The sequence below is a fragment of the Vitis riparia genome, chromosome 11, assembly GCF_004353265.1.
Source record: "Vitis riparia cultivar Riparia Gloire de Montpellier isolate 1030 chromosome 11, EGFV_Vit.rip_1.0, whole genome shotgun sequence".
Lineage (NCBI taxonomy): Eukaryota > Viridiplantae > Streptophyta > Magnoliopsida > Vitales > Vitaceae > Vitis > Vitis riparia.
In genome coordinates, this window is record NC_048441.1 from 11732554 (window position 1) to 11755680 (window position 23127).

General features: G+C 38.0%; 1 protein-coding gene across 5 annotated transcripts in view; it reads left to right on the plus strand.

The window, feature by feature from the left end:
- Positions 1–4901: 4901 nt before the first annotated feature.
- The window catches only part of LOC117925173 (nucleolar and coiled-body phosphoprotein 1-like), a 30347-nt gene continuing 12121 nt past the window's right edge, over positions 4902–23127 (plus strand). For 2 of the 5 annotated variants that reach the window (XR_004652958.1, XM_034844084.1), the window contains exons 1-6: positions 4902–5015; positions 5273–5465; positions 13225–13428; positions 13583–13764; positions 14993–15119; positions 15206–15403. Coding sequence is in view for 4 of the 5 variants with exons in the window: in XM_034844084.1 (XP_034699975.1) it covers positions 4993–5015; positions 5273–5465; positions 13225–13428; positions 13583–13764; positions 14993–15119; positions 15206–15403 (927 nt within the window). In the remaining variant the exon portion in view is untranslated. Of the gene's footprint in view, positions 5016–5061; positions 5150–5232; positions 5466–13224; positions 13429–13582; positions 13765–14992; positions 15120–15205; positions 15404–23127 lie in introns of those variants that run through there. The other 3 variants (XM_034844085.1, XM_034844086.1, XM_034844087.1) reach the window with 3 other exon arrangements.

Consider the following 23127-nt stretch of genomic DNA (forward strand, 5'->3'; position numbering starts at 1 on the left):
GTGGAAGCATCATTTTTGGATAATCTCGCGGGTGCCATTCTCGTCGTCTTCCATCAAAGCCAAGGATTTTCGCCTTTTGGACGGGAGAACCTTGTCAACACAGTTCTCGGCGAAGGAAAACGCGTTGATGCATTTTTGTGGAGGAAGAAGAGGATCTCCGTCGGAGTTCTTGGCGAAGCTGTGCAGCGATGAGGGGATGCCGGCAAGACTGCACAATGGGAACATGAAGCATTTCTCTCTCATGAAATGTCATTAAGGCTAACTCCTGTTTGTCTTTGATTTTCGGGAGCAACATTTAATGAGGGCACCATTAGAAGCCTCCATTCCCAATTCTCATCATTAGTCAATGTGTTTCTTTATTGTTTTATTTTTTTATTTTCTTATTTATCTATTATTATTTTCTTAACCCATAAAAGCTAGCCATCACATGAAAAGCCATCTTGCACTCCATGTTCTAATTTCCATTGTCTCCACCGACACTACCAACCCACTACCAATCTCACATTTTTTTTTATTCTTTCACATTTTGATGCCCAAATTTAATCTTTCAAAGTTTTAATTTTAAAATTTAAATTTCAAAATTCCAAATTCTTTAAAATTAATTTTCAAAACTTCATTTTCTCAATTTAATCTTCAAAACTCTAATTTCCAAACTTCCTTTTTTTTCAAATTAATTTTCAAAACTCCAATTTCTCTCAAATTTAATTCTCAAAATTTAAATTCCTAAATTTAATTTTTAAAACTCTAAATTTTCAAATAATTTCCAAAACTCCAATTTTTTTTTTTTATTTTTTAGAAAAACTTTTATTTTTAAACAATTCTCCAAAATTCTAATTTCCAAAATTCCAATATTCACATTTATTTATTTAATCATTATTATTTTGTTTATTTATTTATCTACTCATTTTTAAAAATTCCCTCTCTAAATAACTCTTCAAATTTTCAATCTCAAAAAATTCCACTATTCACGTTCATTTGTTTAAATATTATTTTTGTTATTATTATTATTATTCCATATTCATTTATTTATTTATTTTAAAAATTCAAATCATTATGGTTTAATTATTCAAAAATCTTACTTCCGAATTTAATTTTCAACCTCAAAAATTTCACTATTCACATTCAGTTGTTTAATGATGATTTTCGTTACTATTATTATCTCGTTCATTTATTTATTCACTTATTCATATATTCAAAATCTCATCTCCAAATAATTTCTCAAAATTTCAATCTCTAAATTCAATCTCCAATCTCTAAAGTTCTATTTTTCACAATTATTTACTTAATCTTTATTATTTCATCATTATTATTATTTCATTCTTTTATTTATCCACTTATTTGTTTATTAAAATTCCATCTTTAAATAATTTTTCAAAATTCTGATTCCCAAATTTAGCTCTCTAAAATTCTAATTCCTTTCAAATTTAATTTCTAAAATTCTCATTCTTATATTTAATTTCTAAAAATCTAATTTTCAAATAATCTCTACAACTCCAATTTTCAAATAATCCCTAAGACTCCAATTTTCAAATAAATTTCAAAAATCCAATTTTCTCTCAAATAGTTTTAATTCCACTCTGGTTTTCAAACAATCTTATGCTCCTCTTGATTTTAATAGACATGAATGAATTTTTTTAAAATTCCAAAATAATGGAATTTGTAATATTAATTCATACAAAATAAATGGGCTTTGGTGGGGGCCCAACATATGTGATTTCCTTATGATTGATTGATTGTTTGTTTGATTTAATTGTCATGCATGATTGATTTTATTCTGCTCTATGATATGCTCGAAATTATTCCTTAATTGTGCACCAACCTTACTTCTTGATAGCACTTCATGGCTCGTTGCCCAGGTATGCACCTATTCTCACTCTGGTCACTCTATATACATGTATTGATTCCCATATGTGCATGATCGCTTCGAGTATTCATTGATTTTCTCATTGATTGTCATGTCAGCTTCATTCTATTAGTAGAGACCCGACTTTAGGGACTTAGAGGGGTGCTACGGTCTTTACCGTACCTTCCCGATAAGTAACCTGACCCTCGAACCCGATCCGGTTTTTCGTAGATCACCTTTTCCAAAATAAGGAGTCACACTTAGGGTTTTCTTTCTTATTTTGTTTACCCTTTTAAAAAATAAAACGAAAATAAGTGGCGACTCCAAGTCATTTTTGAATAAATAAAATCAATTTTTCAAATAAAAATCGAGCTCGCCATCGAGTGGGAAACGCATGAGCCGAGATGCGGGGTCCACACTATCCCAAATATGATTTGAGTAACTTATATATATATAAAGGATCAATTTTAAATATAAAGTTGCATTTAAAAATAGTTACATTGATACAAAACAGATAGGTAAAAACATTTATTAATATAATTGGAAACAATTGAAAAACATTAAGAAAACAACAAAAGATGAGATTACATTGATTAAAATCAAACGAACCTAACGTCATTAATGTTGTACTAATAAAAAGATTTTGAGTCCATGTACTCCTTGCTTTGAAAGAACATCATTGGTATTGAAGTAATAAAATAAATAGAGTAGAAGATAGTGCATAATTTGGATTTCATACAATTGAATTTATCGTATGAGTACGGTCATGGTAACTTTTATTTTAAAATTGAAAAAGTGGAAAAAATAAATGAAAAGGCCAAAAAAATGGGAAAAACTTTATAAAAAATACATGAAGAAAAAAGAAAATTTGTAAAAAGAAAATTAAAGAGAAATACATTGAAATCGTGTTTTTTATTTCATTATAATTAGTAAATACATTTTACAACCGAATTTTTTCCTTCTTGGCAAGCAAGATACCAACGTAGTGCCACCGTGGGACACATGTGCCACAATATGTTCCCCATCCCCATTTTTTTTTGTTTTTTTTTAAAGTGCAGTTTTTTTTTTCACATTGTTTTTCTTTTCTAAAGATGGTAAAATTGGAATTTTTTTATTTAAATAATATTATTTTAAAAATAATATTTATAAAAATATAGCCTTTTAAAATTGTTTTCAGAAAGATGATTTTCCTTATAGAAATCCTGAATAAGATTTTAATAAGAAAAAGTGGGTTTTGACTCAATAATTTTAAAAAATATAGAAAAAACAACTTAATTTTTATAAATCAGTTTTATTTTTATTTATTTAAAAATATTTTAAAATATATGTATTTATTTTATATAAATTACACGATTATTTCTTGAAATACTATTTCACTTAATAATATTAAATGAAATTATACAAAAATTAATTTCTCATTTCAATTTGATAAAAATATCTTATAAATAAATATATTATAAATTTTTTATTATATAATATAAGATATAAATCATTTTGAAAAAATTCTCCAAGATTCTTTAAGTTATAAATAAAAATTCCCCACTCATCATCTCATTTTTTTTTTTTTAATAAAATTGAATACAAATTTGTTAGTTGACATTAACAATAAAATTAAAAATATAATTAAAACTAAAATACTAAACATTAAATACAATCAAAACAAATAAATTAAATATTAAATATTAACTCTCATTGTGTTTTCAACTCTTTCTCAAATCCAAATTTTATATTAGTGTGATTTAGTAAAGTGAAAATTACTCTTTTATTTTTAAATTTTTAGTTTTTAAGTTTTTTTTAGTTTTAATTATATTTTAAATATTTAAAATATCTTATTTTATTGATCTCAAATAAGTTCTTAGAAAAAATTGTCAATGTTGTAAATATGATAACATAAATCTAATTTATAAAAGCTGAAGTACCTTTTTCTATGTTTTTTAAAATTAGTGACTCAAAACCCATTGCTTTCATTTTAATGTTAACCTAATTTATAAATTCATATTGAAATCATAAGCAATTATGATGAAAATAATTATAAGGTCTATATGTTTGTATCCCAAAATTTTGTCTTTTTGTTTGGCCTGATTCTATTGTTGCTTCCAAAAGATTTACGCAAGAGCCTTAAGGTCCCACATCGACTTTCCTGATTGATGGTCTGCTTTACTTGCCACTTTGTGATGTGAAATTGCTGTTTTTGTTTAAGTCGTACTTGCTTTGCAAGCTTTATATCATGGTCATTCCACCCCACAAGTTATGTCGCCATCATTTAAGGAAATGATCATGCCATCTTAGGGTTAAATTTTGATGGGTGAAGGTAAATGTAAGGAGATGAAGAAGATGATGGTAATTTAAAATTTTCAAAATTCTATTTATATGAAAAAAATTATATTTAAATTATTTTTGAGCCAATTTTGAAATAAGATTGAGTTATTGAGCAATCGTGTTCAAAATGATTTTCATGATTTTAAAATATATTTATATGATTAAAAAGATATTATATATATATAACCCAAAAACTTTCCCTCAAATTCGACGAAAGATTCTTTTGGGCTTTAAGGATTCGGATGATCGATTTTGATGTCATTTATAACAATTCATCTAATTGTGCAGATATTATTCATTTTCGATCCAAAGGAGTTCTTACGTTAGATAAGGAAATGACCCTTTTAGATATAAAACGAACAATATTTATACGATTGGATATAGACCATTATAACAACAAATTTTGTAAACCATCAATAGACGTTAAGAGCAATAGTGTGAAGTTGCTTTCACCTTTTAATATGATCTCTCCACCAGTACAATTTTGTTCCTTGATACCATAGGAAAATTAATTCATTTTCGATGTCAGTAAAATTTATGGAGGGGTATATTTGGAATACCAGGAAAAAGGCGAAACGACTCGGGGGCTAGTAACAGTTGGGGCCAGGTGAAAAGTGAAAACAGTCGAAGCCACGCGTCACGCGCCACGAGGGAACAGGCAGTGGCGGATTCCAAACAGACCTTTAGCTATATTCCAAAAAGTTTTCCGGAATCCGAACAGATCCTTCAGATTCTCAATTCGTGTCCCCTAACGAGAGAGGAGAAGAAAAAATTAAAAAAAACGCCTCAGTCTCTCATTTCATGGCTACGGCCCCAACAATTTCATTAAAATGAACGCGTTTCCAAAAAACAGGTAAACGGAATTAAACGTCATTTTCGCATCTGAAAACCCTAGACAGGAAATTTGTGGAAATAGGATTTTTTTTTTTTTTTAGTTTTTATTTCGGTTTCTCGGGAACCAAACAGGCGGTGGATTTGGTTTAACTGGTACGGAAATTAGAAATCCTTTTCCCGCCTGAAACCCTTAAATGAATTATAAGTTTCCTTTTGCCTTTTCATTTTCCCTTCAGCTTCTCGGGAGCCAAACAACCGTTGGATTTGGTTTTGCAGTGGTGTAAGTGTATCTTGTGATTCTGATTCGTTTCTAGGGTTTTATTGCTGGGGTGAGCCAAGGCTTAGGGGGTCTGGAGGGAGGGAGAAGATGGCGGTTACGGACAAGGAGCTGGAAGAACAGCTCGTGGCTGCAGGAGAAGAGCTACTGAAGCCTTTACCATGTGTGGAAGAACTTCTTAGTCTGCTTGACGTAAGACATTATCTTTGCTCTGGTGGGCAGATATTTTTCTTCGTTTGCAGAGATCTTTGGCTAGGGTTTCGCGGCTTGTTTGATTTTTGCTTTCTTTAGTTAATTCTTTTATGAATTATGGAATTTTCTTCTTAGGATCCTTACATATGGTTATGAAGTAACTCTGATTTGTTGAATTTATATTTATTGTTTGTTTTGAATCTTTTGATGGGGCTTGTTGCTTTGTATTTATGTTTAAATGTTGAAATACTTGTTTTGCTGCATAAATTTAGTTAAAGAATATTGGTGATTGTTTTAGCATGCATGGATTGAACGCCGTTTCTTACAACTTTGTGAGATTTATCAAATGCTAAAATGGCTGAGTCCAGGTGAATTTAGGTCTAAGGCTGAAAACTGAACCTATCCTGCAAGTGACACCTATTCATTAGGGTCTGAACCAAAGCTAACTCACAAAAATTTTAGCTAAATTGAACTTTAAAAATCCCTAGAAACTCAACTAGGGGTTTTTCTAAATACATTGTCATTGCCATTCAGAGCTATCCCGTGTGATATCCTACAGGAACTAAGGACGTGTCTATTCTTACCATGTTAACAATTTCATGATAATTCTCCTTGTACTTTTCTTATTGCCATCCTGATTAAAAAAATGCCTATGAGACTCCTCTAATTAGATCCTATCTGCTTCCCCACATCTGTTCGGAAGGTTGCACTTGAGAACTATAAAATCATGTTATGAATTGCTCAAATGAATTCATCCTCTGTGTTGTTATTATTATTTTTTTAATTTAATATTGGTGGAACAGACTTCCTTTTTTTTTTTTTCATTATGAAGTCCTACACCATGGCATTTCCGCTATTGCAGACAAATGTGGGAAAGGCACATAGAGGTTTAACGATTACACCAAGGGTCCATTAATTCCGGGTCTATCCATACAGCTACAAAACAAGTTTTTAAGGTTGGTTCCAGGGACAGAGTGAAGTTTTGGAAGGATAAGTGGTGTAGGGGTACACCTCTGAGGGATTTGTTCTTGAATATCTATTCTATAGCCTCTTCAAATGATTTTTGGGTGGTTGATGTCTAGGATGGTGGTAGTTGGGGCCCTAGGTTCTTTAGACAGTTGAATGATTGGGAGTTGAAGGAAGCTACTGTCTTTTTTGGGAGACTGCATGATTATCCCATCTTTTTAGGTAATGATGATAGTGTGGTGTGGTTGGAGACTAAGAATGACGACTTTTCAAGTAAGTCTTTTTACTCCTCCTTGGCAAGTAAGAGAGTGGAGCCTTTCCTTTATAGTGTAGTTTGGAACTCTTAGGCTTTTGCAACAGTTAGTTTTTTTTGCTTGGGAAGTATCTTGGGGCAAAATTTTGACTTAGGATAGGCTCAAAAGGAAGGGTTAGAGGATGCCTAATAAATGTTATTTGTGCAAAGTAGAAGAAGAGACAGGAGATCATATTCTCCTTTGCCATTCGAAAGCTCACATGTTGTGGTAGTTGATTTTTGCTCTTTGATGTACAGTGGGTTATGCATTCCTCAGTGAGACGGATGTTCTTGAGTTAGGTGGTGTTTGTTTTTTTGGCTTTTTGCTGAAAGCAATTTAGTTTTAGAATTTAGGTTATTTATTTTTCTACTTTTTCATGACTTATTATAAACTTTTTACTAAATAGATAAAGCCAAAATATGTAGCTTTTTCTAAATAGAAAAAATAACATATTGGTTTTTTTTACTTTTTAATACTTAATAGAAATAAAATACTACAAAAACAAACAACCTAATATTTAACACTATTAAGCATTAAGGTTCTATTTTGAATTAAGTAAAAAAACAAACACCACCTTAGTGTGGCTCTTTTGTTGGTGAAAAAAAGGAAAAAAGCTTGGAAGACTACTCCCTTAGGCCTTTTTTGGTTCATTTGGAGGGAGAGAAACAAGAAAGCCTTTGAGAATTGTGAAAGATTGGATCAAACAATTAAAAGTTCTTTTTTGTATCTTTACTGGGATTGGGTTAGATTGTACATTGGGGATGGCTCAATGTCGCTGTTAGATTTTGTGGGCTGGTTAGGCTCTTCGTAGGGGGCAGTTGTTGGTTTTTGTGTTTTTTCACCTTGAATTTTTTTGATTGCTCTGTATACATTTTGTATGATTTTTTAAATCAATTAATACATCCTTATTTTACTTATCAAAAAAAAAAAAAAAGTAATAGCAATTTGTGGGCAAGGTTCTTGTTTGTACAAATATTTCTCCACAAGTTATAAAAGTGGGTAGTAGTCTATAGAGGACCCTCCTTGTTCCATCTGATTGGATTTACAATGAGCAAAGCACTGTGCATTATCTATTTTCTGGCCAAGGTGTAATCTAGCTGGTAAAGTATCTAGAGGATTTTAGTAAAGGTCTAAGATGGAATCTTGCCTTTGTTGGTGTTGGTTATCTTTTTTTACTTATTGACAAGTAAAAGAGAGGATTGTTGGTGTTGGTTATCTTATGGGTATGGGAAAGAGCTACCGTCAAAGGGAAAGAGGATGTTATTACTTATGTCTTTCATTCTCCATTTTTGGGAACTTGAACAAATCTTATACGTTTTTACTAATGGATATACCCATATTGAGTGTCTATAAAAGAAGTTTCATCCTAAATGAAAACATTAAAGCAATGCCTCGTTTTCGGTTTTGGTCAATGGTTCTCCTTCCGGTTTTTTCCGGAGTTCCAGGGGGTTAAGGCAAGGAGATCCTCTCTCTCCTTACCTTTTCGTCTTAGGAATAGAGGCCTTAAGTAGTCTCATCAACAGAGCAGTGAGAGGGGGTTTTCTCTCAGGCTGCAGGATAGGGGGAAGGGAAGGTGGCGGGATCCAAGTTACGCACCTGCTGTTTGCCGACGATACTTTGGTCTTCTGTGATGACTCTCAAGAGCAATTGGCTTTTCTAAGTTGGTTATTAATGTGGTTTGAAGCCACTTCCGGACTGCGCATTAATTTGAACAAAAGTGAGATTTTGCCAGTGGGTTGTGTGGAGAATGCTGAGTTACTGGCAGCTGAACTGGGCTGCAAGGTGGGATCTCTCCCTTCCACCTATTTGGGACTCCCTCTGGGAGCTTCACATAAGTCTGTGAAGGTTTGGGACGGAGTGGAAGAGCGGATGAGGAAGAAACTTGCCTTGTGGAAGAGGCAATTCATTTCTAAGGGAGGAAGACTCACTCTCATCCGGAGTACTTTGGCGGGCATGCCAACTTACCTTATGTCAATATTGCGCATGCCAAGAGTGGTTAAGCTAAGACTTGAGAAAATTCAAAGGGATTTTCTTTGGGGAGGGGGAGCGTTGGAGAAGAGGCCCCATCTTGTTAAGTGGGCTGTTGTTTGTACTCACAAAAAGATGGGTGGATTGGGGATTAGAAATCTCTCCATTCTTAATAGAGCCCTCTTGTGCAAATGGAGTTGGCGTTATGCGGTGGAAAGAGATTCTTATTGGAAGCTTATTATTAGTACGAAGTATGGGGTGGAAAGAGGAGGGTGGAGCACTTGTGGGGCTAGGGAGGGCCATGGGGTTGGGCTTTGGAAGGAAATCAGCAAGGAAGGGTTGCTTTTGCACAATAATGTATCTTTCTCGGTGGGGGATGGTAAAAGGGTGAGGTTTTGGAAAGATATTTGGTGCGGGAATACCCCCCTTTGTGAGGCTTTCCCCTCTTTGTTTGATTTAGCGGGTTCTAAAGATGCGTGGGTTGCGGACTATTGGGATCCAATGGGGGTAGTGGGAGGGTGGTCTCCACTTTTCCTTAGACCATTCAACGATTGGGAGGTGGAGGAGGTGGAGAGACTCCTATCGGCCATTCAAGGGAAGAGGTTGGAGGCTGATGGGGAGGATAGGATGTAGTGGAGAGGGACGAAAAACGAGATTTTCACTGTAAAATCTCTTTACAAGTCCCTTGATCATAGCGGTGCAGTCTCGTTTCCGGGTAATATTATTTGGAGTCCGTATGTTCCTTCAAAGGTGAGTTTTTTTGCTTGGGAAGCTTCTTGGGAGAAGGTCCTTACTCAAGATCAGCTTAAGAGGAGGGGCTGGATCTTAGCCAATAGATGTTGCTTGTGTTGCGTTGAAGAGGAAACGATAAACCATATTCTTGTTCACTGTTCTAAGACGAAGATTTTGTGGGACCTTTTGCTTTCTCTTTTTGGGGTCAATTGGGTGCTGCCGTTTTCGGTGAGAGACATTTGATTAAGTTGGTATGTCTCTTTCAAGGACAACAATCATAGAAAGGTTTGGCGGGCAGCTCCTCTCTGTTTATTTTGGACAATTTGGAAGGAAAGAAATAGGATAGTCTTCGATAACGAGGCTTTGTCGACTCAAAGATTGAAAAACTCATTTGTTTGTAATCTCTTATCCTGGGCTAATTCTTCTATAGGTGTAGGCCCTTTATCTTTGTTTTCCTTTGTGGATTGGTTGGGTTCTTGTTGAGGGCCGGTGAGTGCTTGTGTTTTTGTTGCTTGTATTAGGTATCTCTTGTATACTCCCTGTATGCTCTGGGTTGCCTTTCAAGCTCCCTTTTTCTAATATATCTTTGTGCTTTTGCCTATCAAAAAAAAAAAAAAAAGTTTGTTGTTGATTTTTGAGTGCTCTTTGAATTTCAAACTTCTTTCTTGTTGAGATGGATATAAGCTTGAATTTTTTCTTCATTTTTTTGATAAGCAAAATTTCAATAGATTAAAGTGCCAAAAAAGGCTACATGAGGTACACAAGAAGTATACAAGTGCGCTTTGAAGCATAAAAAGAAGTAGACCCTCCCCTTTCCAATAGCCTAACCAATTGATAAAATCAATAATAGACAAGTACTTAACCCCTAGACTCCTTTGGTCAATTCTAAAAAGTTATACAAAAAAGAGAACTTTAGCTCTTGATTTGATAGCTTAATAGTTTCAAAAACCCTTTTATTTCTCTCTTTCTAAATGGTTCAGAACAAACAAAGAGGAGCGATTCCAACGAAACAATCGTGCCAACTTAGAAGCATTGCTTTCACTGAGGAATGCAACACCTAAACCACTCCAAACATGGAGAAGATCAATTGCAACAACAAAATTGCCTTAGAGCCATGAAGAAGGATGTGATCACAAGATTTCTCCTTACCTTTGCACATAAAACATCTATTCACCAATGTTTAACCTCTCCTCTTCATGTTGTTCATAGTTAGAATCTCTTTCTAAGTTGTTTTCCAAACAAAAACCACACTTTTGTTGGTACCAAAGAATTCCAAATAAGCATCGTGGGGAAAGATTCTAAATGCCTCTAAACCATCTCCATAATAGAAAGATTGAACTAAAAGCTTGCCTCCCTTCCACACTACCTCGTCATCCTTATAAACACAAAAAAGAGAGCTTCAATACAATCCAACTCCTAATCCTGGAATTTCCTTAAGAAACGAGGGTTCCAATGCCCCCCATTTTCAACTTGCTTTTAGGCATCACAAACCTAAGCATCCTTTAAGGTGACTATAGCAAACAAAGATGGGAAAAAGGCCCCTTAAAGGGTGGTTCTTGCACCAAATGTCCTTCCAAAATATGACCCTTCTTTAATTGCCCACAATGAAAGAAATCTTACTTTTTAAAGGATCTCATCCTCTCCTTAAAGCCTTCCATAACCCTATGTTGTAACCCTCCCTTACCTCTAATGATCACCAACCCCCTTCTTCCACCTCAAATTTACCAATGATTACTTGCTTCCACAAGGGCTCCCCTTTTGATATGAAGTTGTCACTCTGCTTGCCTAAGAAAGTCTTGTTCAACACAAAGAGTTGTGTTTCTACTAAGGTCAGTTTTTTTTGCTTGGGAAGCCACTTGGGGTAAAGCTCTAACAACGGACCAGCTAAAAAAGAGGGGCTGGTCTCTTCCGATTAGATGTTACCTTTGTGGCGCTGCTGAAGAGACTGTTGATCACCTTCTAATTCATTGCACCAAGGCTAGGGTATTATGGGAGTTGTTATTTAACCTTTTTGGTGTGATGTGGGTTCTTCCATCGTCAGGGAAGGAGATCCTTCTTGGGTGATATGGTGCGTTTGTGGGCAAGAAGCATGTAAAGGTTTGGAGAGCAGCCCCTTTGTGCCTTTTTTGGACGGTTTGGAAGGAAAGAAATAGGGTTGTTTTTGAAAATGATGATTTTTCGATCCAAAGGTTGAAATATTCTTTTGTTTGTAATTTGTGGTCTTGGTTTAAGTTGTATATAGCTGAAATACCTAATTCTTTAATTAACTTTTTTGAGTGGTTGGGCTATAGATGAGGGCATGTGAGTTTTTTGTATCCCTCTTTCTTTTGTTTTCACATGCCTATTGTATACTTCCTGTATGCTTTGGGTTAGCCGTTGGGTGCCCTGTTTTTATTAATATACTTTTTATGTGCCTTTGCCTATAAAAAAAACTTTGGCTTACAAACTTTGATCTAATTCACCAAGTGAGGCTTATTTTCAAGAGATTCCCCTTCCCACATAAAGTTCCTTTGAATTTTTTGCAATTTTGGAATAACAAAAAGGGGCATGAAATAAATGGGAAGGCTAGACAAGGTACTTTTGATTAGAGTCAGCCACCCTCCACTCCCCACACGTACACCACATATTGGACAGGTATTGCCTTTTCCACCTTGTAGGCCTTCCATGCACCCTCTCTTCCACCAAGTCACAAATTGTATTTGACTAAAAAACAACACCCAAAGAAAGACCAAGATGCTTGGAAGGTAGTGACCCCACCCTACACACTAGAATGCCCACAAACTCCTTCGTAATAAGAATCCTTTCTACTAGGATTAACTCATTTTTTTCTAGGTTGATCTTAAGTTTCAGAATTGCTTCAAACCATGTCAAAACCAATGAAGATGCAATAGCTGGTCCTTGCAGGCCTCACAGAAAATCAATATATCGTCTGCAAACAAAAGGTGAGACACCTCCACTCTCTCACGGCCTTTGCCCTCCCACCTTAAGGCCTGCAATAAAACCCCCCCCCCCCCCCCCCCCCCCCTCCAAACCTCTCTTAAGAAGAAAGCTAAGAGCCTCCATAGCCAAAACAAATAAATAAGGAGATAAAGGGTTTCCTTGCCTCAACCACCCTCCTAAGCTATGAAAAAGGCCAGCTGGGGTCCCATTGATAAGAAATAATTAGGATATAAGCTTGATTTGTCTTTATTTGGTTCAAATTTCACGTTAACATTTCACGTTTGGTTTGACTTTCTAACTTGTAACTTCTTTCAAGTGGCTCTTTTTTGTCTTCAATCGTTTCTTTGGATAACTAAAAATATTTATTAGTGTAATATTTATATATTAAAATTTTCTTGAGATACAATTATCATGTAAAAATGGAACTAGGTGATGAAAAAGAATATCAGGCAGACTCATTGTAAAGACTCAATACTGCCTGGCAAGCTCTATAGTTTTGGAAATTACCAAAACTGTCAATAACATTATATTTTAGGAACTCAACCTTGTCAATGTCAATTATTTTATTGATCCTCACTCTGAGAATCTGTCTACATATTTGGTGCCACAATATCCTTTGTATGACTTCTCTAAACAGCTGGGAATGTTTTGAAAACTTGTAATTCCCAACTCATGCTAGTGTTGATATCAAAACTTGTAATGTCTTTTAACCTTTATCTTGGTATTCAACTTTTTAATAACTTAACTTTCTTTGAAAAAATGCCTCTTTGTTGCTCATCCACTTGACTAGTTTGATAAGCTGCTTTCATCTGCTTCTGTTTTGCCTCCTGCTGTTTGATCTTCTTTTTCCTCTTCTCTAGAAACTTGAGAGTTTTTTAGCAAAGGTAGAGCAATCTCCATCAAAATCTATGCAAACTGCAGTATGCCCTGCAATGAAGGCACTTGTGGTGAAAGAACTGTTGAATCATTTGGATGTGGATGTGAGAGTTGTTGTTGCATCTTGCATCAGTGAGATCACTAGAATAACAGCTCCAGATGCTCCTTACGATGATGACCAGATGAAGGTATTACCTAACTGTACCAAATTTTTATAAATGTTTGAGGCTCAAAAATATGCATCACATTAAATTTTTCTTCAAGTTCATGCAAATGCACCCATGCAACCAGAGGAACTGAGAAATTAATAGATACTTCTCTTTCTATTGGATTGACTCACAGGAAATTTTTGAGTTGATTGTAGCAACATTCGAAAATTTGTCTGATACTTCCAGTCGATCATATCCTAAGAGAGTTTCAATCCTTGAAACTGTTGCAAAGGTCAGATCATGCGTTGTCATGCTGGATCTTGAATGTGATTCCCTGATTATAAAGATGTTCAAACATTTCTTGGGAACTATAAGGTGGGAACTTAACTATGGTGCTCGCATGTTCACTTGCCCTTTTATTTATTATTATTATCCTTATTATTATTCTTTTGGCAGTTTTTTTATGTGTGGTAGAAAAGAAATCTCCTGGTACATTGCGATGGGCATTTTGATCAGTGTAACCTTATTCTCTTATAGATGCCTATGAAAAAGATCCTGTCTCTTATGGATGTTCATCTATTCAGGATTTCATGATGTTGATGTGTTTTTCCCAAAAATATGTCTAACCTAGGAAGATAACTGCACTGCAGATATATTTTTTTTTAATTAAAATTTATGGTTGTCGTTCGCATATGCATTTTAATGCTCCTTGCTATGGGATCCTTTGGTTAATTTGTTAAGGTGAACAATCTCTATTGAGGCACTTTCTTCATTATAATATTGGTTTTTCTAAACAAATGATACTGCTGATTTGAAATATTGGCATATTTTGGTTCTGACTCTTGGAAGAATTTTTATTCACTATAGGGACTGAAAATAGTGTGAAAAGTTTGAAATCTTGGTGATTCATTTTACTGCTTTTGTTTTGTTTTCTTCTCTGTATGTTATGGAATTTCAGAATCTGTGTTTGGAAGCTTCAAGTTTATTCAGCTCTTCATTATTGGCTCAACACATGCGTTATCCTTCTGGATTCCTTTTTCAAGGAGCTTTAAAGTATATTTTATTTCTATGTATTTCTAGTGAGTTGACTGAATATTAGTATCTAAAATAGTGGGTAACTGAGTTGGGGAAGAAGAAAAAAGAAAGAAATAAAAGGTCAAGCTTGAGGATGCAATAACTTAGTTACTGTTTTAAGTCCATTGTTAGCCAAGGAGATAAGATCATGATGTGTATGACCGGTTCTCACAAGTTACTTTTGAAATGTTGCTTGAATAGCAACCTGGAGAAGCAATTGCATTCTTTTTCCCTTTCTAATGTAATTTAGCCCAATACTTTTGATGCCTGTGTAACTTTTGATGTGGTTGAATGTTGATAATCTTTCCCCTGTTTTAGGTTCTTTGCCTTTGGATTAGCTGTGTTTTATAATTGTCCCAAGTTATAATGGTATTTGCTTGTTCAGTACAGTGATAAAAAAAATAGATATGCAGTTCTTTAATATTCCTTCCATTTATTTTTATTTTCCTTCTTTATTATTGATTAGGTTTGCCTGTTAAGTTTTGTTGTATGTGTTTCAATTTATAGATTGGTCATTTATAACCTTCAGGGAAACCCACTCAGATGATGTCTATTCATCGATGGAGACCATTATGACCTTGGTCTTAGAAGAAAGTGAAGAGGTTTCACCAGAGCTTCTTGCACCCCTCTTGGATAGTTTAAGGGTTGGAAATCAGGTACTTCATTATTCAAGCATCTTTTTACATTTTGTTTGGATCATCTATCTTTTGTTTGCTCTTAATGATATTTTCGTTATCTCCAGGATGTTTTGCTTATTGCACGGAAGCTGGGGAAGAAAGTAATTCAAAATTGTGCCTTGAAACTTAGACCCTACATGATGCAAGCAGTAGAATTCATGGGTTTTCCCTTGGACAATTACTATGAAATTGTTGCTTCCATATGCCAGGAGACATCTGATGCTATAAAGCAGAATGATGCTAATGTTTCTAATGAATGTGTGGTATGCATCTTTCTTATTGTTTTTATAACTTCTCTATCATTAATAATTTAATTTTGTTACCTCTGATTTTACTTAGTTTTGATACTCTTTCTGGTCCTATAGGCATGTTATATTTTTATCTATTCCATTAGGGTTTTCTATAGCCTACCAAAGGCACTGACAACTTCTACAGTTTTAACATAATTCTGTATTTTAATTGCACATATACCTGTTCTAGATGAGTCTAACTCCTTGTTTCTACTTTAGGGTTTGGGACCATTGCTTTGGTAATGCCTTATGTATTCCATGTTTTTAATTTTTTTTAATTTCTGTATCTGGAATCTTCTTTATTATGTGTGCTGCTAGGTAAATTTAAGTTTTTAAATAGATTTCACTAAATGGGAAAATATATCAAATGATATCAGGTACCTAGAAAATCAAATGTATAAGGATGACATTCATTTTTATGGAACACTCTGTTGAACGCATTTAGTCGAGTTTACCCATAAAAAGTAGGGGTTTAAATTTATTTTTTTTGTCAGAGATTTAAATATCATTATCCAAACTCTTAATCATACTTGACAACCCAAATCCAACTGGGTAGGGGATCTAGGGATGGTAGGTAGATAGGTTTGGGTTGAGGTGATTGCAACTTGAGTCCCACTCGGTTTTATTTTGAATTCAGAAACCTGTCATAATAGGTTGGGGAGTTTTTGAATCTCTCTCTCTTTGAGGCAATGTTTTTGGATGAGAACTGAGAAGTTCTGCCGGTAAAAATGCCGGTTACTTCCCCTGGTGGTAAGTGCTGGTTTGGCATTGATTTGAAGACTTTTGAGATTACCATAGATGACCACAAAGGAAAAGTGCGTGGAAAGATCTGTGAGAGAGGCCCTAAGTTCTCTTCATGGATCAGATTTGGAGGAAAAGGATTATCTCTGCTGCTAGAAGGGGTTGAATCATGTTGTGGGCTAAAGGAAAGAACCCCTTTCAGAAAGTTTTGGTCAGAAGGTGATAGAGTTTACAGTATGGAACTCAGATGCAATAGAGCAGGAAGATTTTTGTTCTGCGTTGTAAGAGATGCGGAGAACAAAAGATTTTCCTTGGCTTTCCCTGAAGGAAGGGGGCTTGTTGGAGGCTGGAAAATGCTTGCTAGCAAACTGAGAAGTGTGGGAGTTACCCCCCTCCAATGGAGAGGTGTTTTGCTGGATAAACAAGTACCTTCCCAAGTCTCTCCCAGCAGTAGCGGAGGCAGAGGCTCATACCCTCTTCGGGACTGCCCAGTGCCTCACGATGCCGTCTGGCTAGAAATCGAGAAAGAAACTTTGGATAGGAATGAGGAGCTGCTGGGCAGGTGTCTTGTGGGCTCTTGGGTGGGGGACGCTGATCGTCTTCCTGACCTTGTTTCTTTCGGATCATGGGCAAAGAACTCATGGTTCTTGGAAGGTAACCTCTGGCTTTCAAACGTGAGAGAAAATATCATGCTTCTGGAGTTTGAATTTGAGGACGAAGCAGAAAGGGTGTATAGTTCAGGGGCAAGACGTTTCAGAGGAAGAAGCTTTTGCTTAGAAAAATGGAAGCCATCTGTGGGATGTCTTGAGGGAGATAAAGAGGATGCGCGCCATGTGTGGGTTAGAATTTTAGGACTCCCTCTGCATCTCTGGGGAAGAAGCCTCTTCAAGCAGTTCGGAGACTCCTGTGGGAGGTTCGTAGCTGTGGACGAAAACACAGCTGAGCGTCGGAACCTCAAGTGGGCCAGAGTCCTTGTCGAAACCAGAGGATGGCAACACCCAAGCTCGCTACAGGTAGTCGCTGGCGCCTCCTGTTATGCTCTGCAACTATGGTGGGAAGAAGAGCCATGCCTTTCCTCTGTGATCCCCGCCTGCAGGTTCGGTGCTTGGATGGTTGGGGATGAAGTGGTGGCCCCTTCACGCGCTATGGGGTGCGTGGACCCCCAGCCCCCTTCCTCAGTCATTCTGCAACCTGAAAAGCTGCCTTCGCCGTTCCTGGGGACTGGAGCACCTACTGCAGACATGACGGGTGCAGCTGCTCCCTCGTCTCCTGCCCGCGCTTTAGAGACGGGCCAACATCCCCTTTCCCAAGCCCGTGTTGAGGAAACTGGCCAGTCTCTGGATGCCTTGGCCCATTCGAGCCTGGCATGTGGAAGGCCCTTTGGGCCTGGGCTAGGGAAGGCCCAGATCCCAAGCTCTTTGGATTCTTCTCTTAAACCCCTCGGCCCAACCCCTTCCAAAGCCTTAGGGCAAGAAAGCCCTAGCTGCTCGCTACGTCGAAGTGGAACCCCCTCCGCGACTCCTTCCTCCTCAAGGACTCCCCAGAAGGTTGCGTCGCCCCTTTTGGATGCGCCGACGACATCCATTCTCGTCGAAGCTAGCAAAACCCCCCAGTTGGAAGCGTCATCCCCTGTGGACTCGCCGACGCATGCGTTTGAGCTTTCCCTTCCCGTCAAAGCTCGTAAGTCGACCCAGTTGGAAGCGTCACACCGTGTGGAAGTGCTGACATTTGTGAAGGAGCTTCCCCCCCCCCCGTCGAAGCTCGTAATAAAAAAGGTATGCCTTCTCTTCCCCCGATCTCCTTGAGAGGAGACTCTTCCTCTTCTTCTTCTCCTTTCTGGGACATGGGGCTTGAGAGGGGAAAGGAACCTGGCTCTAGTCCTTTAATTCCAATGGCAAGGGACGTAGATGAGGCACCGAACCCCCTGTCCATCATGCTCAGAGATGGGTCGACAGTGTTTTTGACAAAAGCCCCGACCTCTGATCTGGGAAAAAGCATGGCAAAGCAGAGAGACTCGATGGATTACCCCCCGTGTGAAGAAGGATGGTTAGAAGAGGAGCTCTCCAAATTATTACTTTTTAGTAAAGTCTTGGGAATGCCTATTGAAGGGCATGAAGTCGAAATTTTGGAGTTGCTTTCGAAATTGAAGCTGAGGACTGGAAGTAACTCTCTCGGCAAGAGAAGGAAGAAGAAAAAATCCTGTTCCACCCGATTTGAACGAGAGTTAAAAAGATTGGAATGCTCTGTTAGTTATAAGGGGACATCAGGGATATCCAAACGATCTGGTCAGAGCTCCTGGGATTTGATTCCAGTTGATTAATGAGAATTAAAATTCTTTGCTGGAACGTCCGAGGGCTTAATGATGGTGATAAAAGAAAACTGATCAAGGGAGTGGTGAGGAATCAGAAGGCTGATTTGGTTTGTCTATTGGAGACAAAGGTGAAAGATGTTTCTATGCAATTGGTGAAAAGTGTGGGAGTAGGAAGATTTCTTAATTGGGCTTCAGTGGACGCAAGGGGCACGGCAGGTGGAATCCTTCTCTTATGGGATAACAGAGTTTTGGAGAATTTGGAGGTAGAAAGTGGGGGGTACTCCATCTCTGTTCGTTTTAGAAACTGCAGTGACGGATTCTCTTGGATTTTCTCTGGAGTGTACGGGCCAGTGATAGGTAACGAAAAGGAAGACTTTTGGGAAGAGCTTGGAGCCATCCGTGGCCTCTGGGAAGACCCTTGGTGCATAGGAGGGGATTTTAATGCTGTTAGATATCCAGAGGAAAGAAGAAATGCCCCTAGACTCACAGCCGATATGAGGAGATTTTCAGAGGTGATAGGGGAGCTGGGGCTGAGGGATATCCCACTGGCTGGAGGTCCTTTCACTTGGATAGGGGGCTTGAACTCTCAAGCTGCCTCTAGATTGGACCGTTTTTTAATCTCTGACCAATGGGAGGACCACTTCTCTGCCATCTCACAATCTGCTCTCCCTCGCCTGGTCTCTGACCACAGCCCCATCATTCTAGAAGCTGGGGGTTTCTCTTCAGGCAAAAGCCCCTTCCGCTTTGAAAATATGTGGCTGAAAATTGATGGATTCAAAGACCTAGTAAGAAGCTGGTGGAATGGATATTCGGTTGAAGGCTATAGCAGCCACTGCATCGCTGAGAAGCTCAAAGCTCTTAAGAAGGACCTGAAAAAATGGAACAAGGAGGTGGTAGGCAACGTCTCTTTCAACAGAGCAGAGGCCTTCTCACGCTTGCAACGGTGGGAGGCCAAGGAGAATGAGAACGCTCTCTCTCCTGAAGATCTAGAGGCTCAGAAGCTGGATCTTGAGGAATATAAGAAATGGGCCCTTCTAGAAGAAACTTCTTGGAGACAGAAGTCAAGGGAAATCTGGTTAAGAGAGGGTGATAAAAATACCAAGTATTTCCACAAAATGGCCAATGCTAGGGCAAGGAGGAATTTCCTATCCAAAATTAAGGTAAACGGGGTGAATCTCTCATCCTTGGCAGAGATAAAAGAAGGTGTTTGCAGTGCCTACCAAACCCTTCTCTATGATCCTGGGGATTGGAGGCCTAGTATAAATGGCCTTAACTTCAAGGAGTTGGGAGAAGGCTTGGCCAGCAGCCTAGAAGTTATGTTTTCTGAGGAAGAAATATTCGCAGCCTTGAGCAGTTTCTGTGGAGACAAAGCCCCAGGTCCGGACGGCTTCACAATGGCCTTCTGGTTATTCTGTTGGGACGTTGTTAAACCAGAGATTTTAGGCCTCTTTAGGGAGTTCTACCTCCATGGGACCTTCCAAAGAAGCTTAAACTCCACGTTCCTCTTGCTCATTCCTAAGAAGGAGGGGGCCGAAGATCTAAAAGATTTCAGACCAATCAGCCTGGTAGGGAGTGTGTACAAATTGCTTGCCAAAGTCCTAGCCAATAGACTGAAATCAGTGATGGGGGAGGTGATTTCTGATTCGCAGCATGCTTTCGTCCATGGGAGGCAGATTTTGGACGCTGTTCTTATTGCTAACGAAGCCCTTGATTCTAGATTGAAAGACAACATCCCGGGCCTCCTTCTCAAGATGGACATTGAGAAGGCTTTTGACGATGTCAATTGGAACTTTCTTATGGAGGTGATGTCCAAGATGGGATTTGGACACAGATGGATTAATTGGATAAAATGGTGCTGCTCCACGGCTTCCTTCTCGATCCTTATCAATGGAAGCCCCTCGGGCTTCTTTCGTAGCTCTAGGGGATTGAGACAGGGCGACCCTCTATCCCCCTATCTTTTCCTTTTGGCCATGGAAGCTCTTAGCCAATTGTTGTCCCGTGCAAGAAATGGAAACTTTATCTCCGGTTTCAGAGTGGGAGGAAGAGGAAGTGAGGGGCTGCTCGTGTCCCATCTCTTGTTTGCCGATGACACCTTAATTTTCTGTGACGCCGATGCAGATCAGTTGCAATACCTTAGCTGGACCTTCATGTGGTTTGAGGCGATTTCAGGATTAAAAGTCAATCTGAATAAAACAGAGGCCATCCCAGTGGGGGAAGGCATTCCTATGGAGACTCTTGCGGCGGTCTTGGGTTGCAAGATAGGAAGCTTACCTACATCCTACTTGGGTCTTCCCCTTGGAGCCCCCTACAAATCCATTAGGGTGTGGGATGCAGTGGAAGAAAGATTCAGGAAAAGGTTATCTCTCTGGAAAAGGCAATACCTCTCCAAAGGTGGCCGTCTTACCTTGCTGAAAAGCACCCTCTCAAGCCTCCCAACCTACTTTCTCTCTCTCTTTGTGATCCCCAAGAGAGTGTGCGCAAGGCTTGAAAAGATCCAAAGGGATTTCTTATGGGGCGGTGGAGCCTTAGAGAATAAGCCTCACTTGGTGAGTTGGAAGGTTGTTTGTGCCGATAAAAAGAAAGGTGGCTTGGGCATTCGTAGTCTAGCTACTTTTAACAAGGCCCTTCTTGGGAAATGGTTGTGGAGATTCGCAAATGAGAATGAGCCCTTATGGAAGCAAATTATCCTTAGTAAGTATGATCTGCAAGAGGGAGGATGGTGCTCCAAAGTTGCAAGAAACCGGTATGGGGTGGGGGTCTGGAAGGCCATCAGAAAAGGTTGGGAGAATTTTCGTTCTCATTCCCGCTTCATCATTGGGGACGGCACCAGAGTGAAGTTTTGGAAGGATTTGTGGTGTGGAAATCAATCTCTGGAAGAAGCTTTCCCCATCTTGTTTAACCTCTCTGTCAATAAAGAAGGATGGGTTGCTGAGGCTTGGGAGGAAGACGAAAGAGGAGGTAGTTGGGGGCTTCGTTTTAATAGACACCTTAATGATTGGGAGGTGGGTGAAGTCGAAAGCTTATTAAGCAAGCTTCATCCCTTGACCATTAGAAGAGGGGTGGAGGACTTGTTCCAGTGGAAAGAGAACAAGAATGGAACCTTTTCTGTCAAGTCCTTCTATAGCTCGTTCTCAAGGGATACCAAACCCCCCTTCCCGGCTAGAACTATTTGGACGCCTTGGGTCCCAATTAAGGCTAGTTTCTTTGGCTGGGAGGCGGCTTGGAATAGGCTGCTCACCACGGACCGCCTGAAGAGATTTGGTTGGAGCATCCCCAACAGATGCTTTTTGTGTAAATATGAGGAGGAAACCACAGATCACCTTCTACTGTTTTGCGAGAAAGCCAGAATGTTATGGCTTCTAATTTTCTCCCTGTTTGGGGTACAATGGGTGGCACTCCTCTGTGAAAAAACACCTCCTAAGTTGGCATGGTTCCTTTGTGGGCAAGAAAAGGAAGAAAGCTTGGAGAGCTGCCCCCCTATGCTTGATGTGGACCATTTGGAGAGAAAGAAACAGGAGGGCATTTGATGATATGGAGAGAAACGATCAAGACATTAAATCCATTTTTTTGTACACTTTTGTGAATTGGGCTAGGGTGTATATAGAGGAACACACTTTGTCTTTGATAGATTTTGTAGACTGGCTAGCCACCAAGTAAGGGTCATGTTTGTTTTGTCCCTTTATTTTTTGCTTCTTTGTCTTTGGTATACTCCGTGTATGCCTTTTCTCTAGCCTTTGGCTCTTAATGAAATCTTTTTACCTATCAAAAAAAAAAAAAGAAACCTGTCATAAATTTGGTTAATTGTGTATGTGACAACCATGTTCATATGGATACAGCAGGTTATTCTTTTCAACACATCTATTGTGTATATTTCTGTGTCCTGGTGTGGACCACATCCTCTTGTGAGCATTCAATCCAACCTAGACCAAATCCTATTATGATTAGGTTCCTGAACCTGACTTAAAGTAACCTTATTACAGACTATTTAATTTCATTAGATTTCGTTTTTTAGATATTTATTTTTCTTTTAAAACTTCTATGTTTTACTATAATAGGTCACTAACTTGACTTTTATTGATTCCCCAATTAATTGGTCTTTTTGTTTCATTTTGGCTATTTAATAATTGATCACCAAGTTGACTTTTGTTGATTCCCAATTAATTGGTCTTTTTGTTGCATTTTGGCTATTTTATCAACTTTCTCAATTTTCATTGCACATGCTTTCTTCGAGTATGGTGACTGGTTTCCAGAAAAAATTTGGAATGATGTTTCTCCTCATTTTTTTCTTTTGAAAATTGTTCTCTAGAAAATTTATAATTTCCTCAAGACTAACACAATTAGTTCCTTAGTATTTTCAGCCTAACATAGCCTAATTTGCTTATTAGGGAAATATGGTAATAATAAGAATAATATCTTGTTTTGATAGGTAAGTGAAAAGATTTTATAAATTAGTGCTAAAGACACGTCGCGCTAAAGTAGACAAGATGTATATTATGCATGTCAAAAGACAACCAAAGTAGAGAGAACAACAATAACATCTCTCTCCTAGATAAAACCCAACCAATCAACAAAATCAAGGACATAACACCTATATCTGTGCACAACTTCACCCGCAAAAATAAATAAATAAGAACTTTTCAAGGCT